The 8555-nt window shown below is 39.6% G+C and overlaps 1 protein-coding gene across 1 annotated transcript; it reads left to right on the forward strand.

Moving 5' to 3' along the window:
- Nucleotides 1-437: 437 nt before the first annotated feature.
- On the forward strand, nt 438-1426 carry LOC121389507. Its single transcript, XM_041521162.1, has 2 exons — nt 438-568; nt 691-1426. The coding sequence occupies exons 1-2, from the start codon at nt 452-454 to the stop codon at nt 877-879; spliced, it is 306 nt and encodes a 101-aa protein (XP_041377096.1). The 5' UTR covers nt 438-451; the 3' UTR covers nt 880-1426.
- The last annotated feature ends 7129 nt before the right edge of the window (nt 1427-8555 follow it).

The raw sequence follows: 8555 nt of genomic DNA on the forward strand, positions 1-8555 counted from the left end.
TTACACCGCCAGTGACTAATGCTACTCGCCCACTTACACGATGTGAGCTACGATATATCACGTTATTAATATCGTGTGTAAGCTCTTCATAGTTCTTCATTAACTCGCAACGTACTCGTACTGAGCTACTTATGTAGTCGCGACACTTTGTGAGGGGTCGTAGATTTTCTACGATAGAAAAAATATTTTGAACATGTTGAAAACTTTTGCAATGCTCGTATGACATCGTGGTTTTCACGTGTTATGCTCTGCTGTGCTCGGCATTGATCGTAGTTTGCACGTAATCAGTTATTGAACACGATAAACACGATAGACGATTTGTGTACGACAGGAGCTGACTGCTCCTTGAAACGTGTATGACAGGAGCTGAACACGTGCAGAACACGAGCTAGTTGCGACAGTAACACGAGCTTAGTATGATAGCCACGTACTGAAAACGAGCTTACGACGAATGCCAGATTTGTCACTTGAGCGCATGAAGGTAATGAAAAAGGGAAAAGGACTGGGGAAGTTCAGCAGCAAAGCTAAGAAGACACCAGAGGAGTCGGACATTGAAATCATTGAAAAGGTCAGTATTCAAAGCGTGAATGACTAATTGCATATTACACATAATATCATGTACCATACAGAGTTGTTGTGTATAATGATGTATAATTTTATTGGGTTAAAATATTGTTATTGTTTTGTCAGATATGCTCGACCATACTGAAGATTGCAGCCCCTACACATAGCCCTGCTTCCCCCCGCTCGACGGAGCTGGATAACTTTGCTAGGGATATTGTGAGCAGCATTAGGCGGGTACAAGAGGAGCGGTGGAATGATGTTAAGATGGAGATTATGATGGTCATTAGAAACTTCTCTAGTGCGCTTCCACCCTAATCAACAGGCGTGGGCATGGGTCACAGTACATCTGCCCTGGAACCATCCTTCAATTCCAACTACTACTTAAATGCTCATCCAAGATTCAACCGAACCAACTATGGGCATTCTCTCTACAAGGTGCCTTCTCCAATGACCTCTAGCTCCTCGCAGTACGTGCAGCACACACAACAGTGGCAGCAACCACAACAACCAGCCATGCAGACACCAAGACCCGGACTGCCGTATACTCCACCGGTTACAACGAGCTCCAACATCACCGGCAACACCTCTACTGCTACTGCTACAGACACTGAAGGAGGGGACATACATTTTATGTTCAATGACGTATAATGGTGTTTTGGTGCTATACTGACTTACATTTCACGCGTATCAGTATTACATGGTCATGCGCAAATATGTTCCTTGCATTTGTTTAAAAGAAAACTTTATTATTTTGGTCGTTCTAGGTTCAGAAGGACATAGTAGCTGACTGATTTGTCTGTAGTGATGACAACGTGTTATTTCATGTTCAATGTTTATGTTATAATAAACTTTGTGAAAGTGACATCTCTGTTTCTGAAATATATTATAGTAATCGTGAGAAGAGGCGACTCTAGGATTCGGGGTGGCTCCTATGGGGCGGGGAAAATAAGGGCTACGGAAAAGTCATCAAAATGTATATGGTTACCAGACAGGTTAACATACAATTTTTATTACTTCATAACTGTATTCCTCACCCACACTATATCATGGAATCCTGCTATGGAACTCTGCCTACTGGACTGGTATAATACTGACACTGGTAGTCTCGTAATGCCTTCGCTGTACACGATGAGTGGTTACCAGGCTGCAACTGTAGTCGTACCAGACTTCCATTGTCCCTCCATGTGCCTGGGATAACATCATGCGTCTGTGGGTCCTCCCGATCTGCAAGTTTGGTGGTACTGCGCGGGAACCTAGTCCTCAGTATGTTGTGGATGACACACGCTGCTAGGACTATAGTCTCTACGTTCTCAGTCCTTTGGGCCATTGGGGCGAGAAGGAATATGAATCTGAAAACATGAAGTGAAACATAAAATATGATTACATTATTATCATGCAATGTGTATTGAATTATAAAATATTCCAAGAATCGATACACATTGATTAGTCATATTATGTAGATTAAGTAGTAACAATACCTATGTGCAAGAATGCCAAAAGCATTCTCCACAACGCGTCGTGCGCGCGACAGCCTGTAGTTGTAGAGACGTTGTTCCCGGGACATTCCTCTCTGGGGTTAAGGCTTCATCAAATAGGTACGCATGGCGAAGGCGTCATCTGCCACTATGGAGTATGGCATAGGTTGGTCGTCTCTGGGAAAAGGTGTGGGAGGGGGGACGCCAAGGGTGTTGTTCTCCAGCGCAGCCCACAATGGCGTCCCCGTAAAGACGCCACCATCCGAAGCTCTGAAATCATATGAATGAATGTACGATAAGAATGTGTGATCATTCACAAAACATTTTGCTTTATCACAATATTATTAGTGTCAAACAAATGTTTTTATATGCATTGAAATCAGTACACCATTGCGTTATTAAACAAACCAAAACAACACTAAATGCAATTTGGTAAAATGTACTTGCCCGCCATTTGCACCCACTTCCACATATAGGAAGCGATACTGGCTGTCCACAAGGGCCATGCGTACAATACTGTGGAATCCCTTGTAGTTGTAATATACGGATCCGGAAGCACTGGGCACTCTGATCGCTACATGCTTGCCATCAAGAGCCCCCAAACAGTTGTGAAAGTTTTACTTGTTTGAGAACCCTTCAGCCACTGCTCTCCACTCATCTGCTGTTGATGGACACTGAAATAGTAAAGTGTATAATCTGGTCATATCAATCACCAAATTATGGTATACGCACAGATTGCCATATATTAATCAATTAAACAGTTGCATACATGTTACTCTTTACTTTTTATTCATACCTTCAGAAATTCCTCTGCAAACTCATTGATGATTGCGTTGCATGTTTCTGGTACAATGCGTGAAATTGTGTTGTTAGCCACCCTAAATTCGTACTCAAGGGTCTTGTATGAGTTTCCAGTCGCCAGGTAACGAAGAGTGATGGCCAAGCGTAGAGCGGGTTCAAGTGGTTCCCTCGTGAATGTCACCTGTCTTTCAATTTCAGGACCAACACGATCCAGAATCTCTTGGAACAAGGCCGAGTCCACCCGTAAGAAAATCTGGAAGCCAGTATGGTCTTCTCGCGCCAGCTCCTGCTGCAGGGTATTATAAAACCCGTAATTTTGCCGACGAAGATGCCAAGTCCTTGACCAAAACCTTCTCAGGACTTGCTGGCGGTAGCCCTCCGCCCTTCGTCGACGTCTGCGTACAACCAGTGTGGTGGCCGCCACTACCCCAACTACAACACTTCTATACAGCAAATCATTTTGCTGTTGATATGCCATTTTGCTAAAAGTTAACGGTGTTGTGACGACTTGAAAAACACGCCAAAATACAATGTTTTCCGGTTTCCGGTTTGTACCCAATAGAGTCGTATTTACATCGTGACAAACTCGTAGAGATCGCGTTAATGTCTTAGTAAACTCGTAAAAACCTCGTATACAACACGTGCAGAACTATTCTTTATCGTATTAACATCGCAGAAATGTCGTATCATATTCTTAGTAAGCTCGTGATGTTATCGTACAACATCGTTACAGTGTCTTGTGTAAACAATAATATCTATACTACTACGATATTTCACGATCTGGCCGCCGATTTTATCACGATATGTCATTCACGCTTTGAATACTGACCTTTTCAATGATTTCAATGTCCGACTCCTCTGGTGTCTTCTTAGCTTTGCTGCTGGACTTCCCCAGTCCTTTTCCCTTTTTCATTACCTGCACGCGCTCACGTGACAAATCTGGCATTCGTCGTAAGCTCGTTTTCAGTACGTGGCTATCATACTAAGCTCGTGTTTCTGTCGCAACTAGCTCGTGTTCTGCACGTGTTCAGCTCCTGTCATACACGTTTCAAGGACGCAGTCAGCTCCTGTCAATCGTACACAAATCGTGTCTATCGTGTTTATCGTGTTCAATAACTGATTACGTGCAAACTACGATCAATGCCGAGCACAGCACGAGCATAACATGTGAAAAACACGATGTCATACGAGCATTGCAAAAGTTTTCAACATGTTCAAAATATTTTTTCTATCGTAGAACAGCTACGACCCTCACGAAGTGTCGCGACTACATAAGTAGCTCAGTACGAGTACGTTGCGAGTTAATGAAGAACTATGACGAGTTTACACACGATATTAATAATGTGATATATCGTAGCTCACATCGTGTAAGTGGGCGAGTAGCATTAGAGGTTAAGCACGCGATGGCCGTGCTTGAGAACTTCGTGTTATATAAGCACTGATGGCCGTGCTTCAAAACTTCGTGTTATATAAGCACGTGATAGCCGTGCTTGAAAACTTCGTGTTATATAAGCACGTGATGGCCGTGCTTCAAAACTTCTTGTTATATAAGCACGTGATGGCCGCGCTTCAAAACTTCGTGTTATATAAGCACGTGATGGCCGTGCTTGAAAACATCGTGTTATTTAAGCACGCGATGGCCGTGCTTGAAAACTTCGTGTTATATAAGCATATTAAAATTGTTAAAATTCTTTCTTGTGGTATTAATTATCATGCTATGTTTTATGGAATTTATTCTGAGGCAATATTTTCATTGATCATTTGGTGGTGTATAATCATTACCATGCTCATATTTAATTACAGGTCCTTAATTATATTGTAAAAGTGTGCACTTCCATAGAACATAAATGAAGAAGTTTGTTTTGTTTAACGACAACTCTAGAGCATATCGATTAATTAATCGTTTACTGGATGTCAAACATTTGTTAAGTCTGACACATAGTCATCAGAGCAAACCGGGTACATTTTTCTTAATGCAGCAAGGGATTATGCACTTTCCCACAGACAGGAAAGCATATACCAGACACCCACCCACCCCCACGCAAACATTACGCTGATTGCACATGTACATAGTTTGGGCGTAGACTGTGGTAGGGGTGTCATCTGGAAGGGAAAGTTATACGAATAGTATATTTGTGTTGCTGAACATCTCTAGATAAAGGGTATGCTTGTTGATCGTCCCAACTCGTGGGCAAATTGTGTTTTAGCCTGTTTTATTAAGGTACCTATAGTTTGTTCCATCCTCCTATAAAAATGTTGTTTTTTTTGTAAATAATTTCGGTTAGGTTTGACGTAATAAAAACAGTAAAGGTGTTTTAGAAATAACAAAAAAATACTATTTTTGTGTGCAATTTTGTGAAAACTGTTGGCTCAGAAATAAATAACTTGTAAATTCCATATGATAGTATGAAAAAGGCGTTCCCTGTCGGAAGGACTATATATTCCAGGAACATTAGATCAAAGTTAGTGTTTAACCCGGAAATAAATAATACAGAGCTTAATTTTTCAGAATATCATTTTCCTAGGTGTGTTAACTTTACTACAGACGTAAATATATAATTATCGTGTGGAAACTGATTACGCCAGTAACCTATTTTCGTCTTCAACCTTTGGGAGTCCGTAATAGATGGACATTTGGACAGTTATAAAGCTCTCTAATCGTCAGAGGCCTACCAAACGGTAGTAAAAGATTCCCGCTCTAATACAACAATCCTATATGTTCTACTTGTGTCATTAAACAATACAAACTCCGTTACACATATAGTATTCTATTTATCACCAACCCACTGTACAATTTAATAGCGTGTCATTTCTTGTAATCTTGTGAAAGTTTACCAGCGTATGAATACATCAGTTGATGTATTCGTTTAACATATCGGAAGTTTACTTCCGCAAACTTAGAAATAACCCATAGTAGCTAAATTCTAAATGTAAGAAAAACGTTTTTGTCTACAAAATTGCGTTCCATAACATATTTTGTGTAAGAGTTTTGCAATCGATTTAAGTTCATATCTGTTTCTCGTACTTTCCAAAGAATACAACAAATTGAAAATTTGAACCTTTATGTAACGTCACAGTTTATGAACCATAAAAGTCCACTTGAACACACATCGCAGAAAAACATAATTTTATTCGTCAGTACATAAAGAAAGTATGGAAAATAAGTACGCAAATGTTCTAAAGTAAATTACTGAAATACTCAAATATGTGAAATACGTGAAAACATTAAGTAGACCGCACAGGAAGACTGGTAGTACCATACACTGCCACCAGTCCATTGCAGTGGGTCTTTGGTTGGAAACCACATGTTCGTTGCCGATAGTTACAATATGTATCTGTAGTACTACAATATCAGTATTGTAACTGGTACAACATACAATGAAATACCTGTGCACAAAACACAGAACTCATTTTAATTGCTAATTTTTATTTTATTCAGTGGCAAAATAAAAAATTAAGGAGACTGTCATTAATTGTTGAAAAATAGTGGTGTTGTCAACGTGACAGGTGTCTATTTTTGTGTTATAAATGTTGTTAATCCATTGCTGACTGACTACAATACAAAATTTAGCTGTTTAGAATTATTAGATAACTTTGATGGGACCTCAGCCATGGTGCATTTTCTGTGGGTCTAAAATGGCGGACATTTGTTTATGTTTTAATTAAATAGCCTACTTAATTTCCAGTAACTTATCCATCCTATGTGGTTAACCATCCAATGGTGACCTGTTTTAAGGAAACATGTTGGGTTAGCATAGGCTACATTTTATTTTCTCTCAATATGAGCTATTTTTAATTGACAGTTTTATCTTCAGTGTTTCAAGATCTAGTTAACTTCAACTGTACAAGTATATGAACTATTGGTAATATTAGTTACTGTATTTTTGGACTGGACCATATACATTGTTATGTAAATCACATCCTCATTTTCTTAATTAGTTCATTAAAATTGAATATCCATTCTCTATCCGCTACATAAGCGGCGCCAAATTTGTAACAACTGAAAAATTACGTTTTTAAATCAAGGGAGATAAACGTTGTTGATGATAACGTGTTGTTTTATTTCTTTGTTTCTCCTACTGACTCATCCCCAGAGCAGTGAAAATCGATGTGGGATCGATGGTCTAACAACATAATATAATGTATATTATCAAGGGTGGATCAATTTTTTCTGTAGGGGAGGATGCAAGGTTTAATAAGGCAACGAAATTTTTTTTTAATGACGTGTTACGGCTTGTATGGAGGCGCATAAAGGCCACATATTAACACAATTTTTTTTTTTTTTTAATTATAAACTGAACACAAATATAAATAATAAGGGGTACTGGTAATAATATTTAAAAATTAAATACATTAAATTAAATTAAAAAGAACACACAAACTTACCTTCATGACCCCAGCTTGGACCATCCACCTCATTGAAAGCAATTCAGTTTCCTATGAAGAAAGTGAAGGGTCTGATTTAGAGGAATTGAAATGCTGTATAATTTGTAAACAGTGTCTTATAATATTATCCAGTGATACCAAGGTTTAAGGACAGACAACACGTTTCTGTGCATTCACTGCATGCAGAATATACTCAGCTAATTTCTAAAGTGTTACTGATCTGTATCTTGAAGTTTATGATTTGTTCCAGTTTAAAATATCTTGCATTCCAGGATTTGTGTTCAGATTATTTTTAACTAATATTTTTGTGTTATTGGTTTTAGGTACCTTTAACCATGATAACAGGACGTTAAAAAGACGAATTCTGCTGCTATTCAAAACAGGATTGCTTGATGTTTACGCTCAATAATAAGGTAACATCTATTAACATTTTGTCCATAACGGGCCTCCATACTAAATAATCATAACACCCACGGTAGCTACGTGTTCCTTCCCTTTGTGTATGTACGTCACCGCATCAAAACTGGTACGTGTTACCTACTGGAAATTAATAACTGGAGTTGGAATTTTTTATTTGACTATATGCATGAAAGCATGAATAACAAAACAACAAAAATTGTTAGGTTACACAAATGTTTTTATTCAGAATCTCATTTTCCGATAAGCCACGCGGTAATAGGGCGTGCTATGCTACTGAAAAGTATATTAGATGCAATACTAATAATATAAAATGTCTGTATTATACAGCATGGCATTAAAGACAACAATTAACAGCATTTACTTTCATTGATCTCATTTTTACACGATTGAGTGCAGGACGTAGCACAGTGGTAAAACGCTCGCTTGATGCGCGGTCGATTTAGGATCGATCCCTGTCGGTGGGCCCATTGGGCTATTCCTCGTTCTAGCCAGTACACCACGACTGGTCCCCACCCCACCCATACATTTCGGACACCTATGGGACTCAAATGTATGTTTTTTTCGTCTGTCGCCCCATAATATGAATCATAGACAGAATGGTTGCCCCCGCCCCCTCCCAATATGGGTGCCCCCAATCATGGGCGTCAATCCGGTTTTAAAAGTGTGTGTCTGGGGGGGGGAGGGGGGACGAGTGTGTGTGTGCGTGTGTACACTGTGTGTGCATGTGTGTGTGTGTACATTGTGTGTGTGTGTGCTAAACGAAAAAGGGGGGGGACATTTATATAGATTGTCCCCCGACGTTGAAAAGTGAGGGGGACGCGTCCCCCCTGTTCTCCACCGATCGGCGCCTATGCCCCCAATACACAATCATGGCTACGCCAGTGCGAATAATATATGAACAGTGAAAGA

This window comes from Gigantopelta aegis, chromosome 14 (assembly GCF_016097555.1).
Source record: "Gigantopelta aegis isolate Gae_Host chromosome 14, Gae_host_genome, whole genome shotgun sequence".
Taxonomy (NCBI): domain Eukaryota; kingdom Metazoa; phylum Mollusca; class Gastropoda; order Neomphalida; family Peltospiridae; genus Gigantopelta; species Gigantopelta aegis.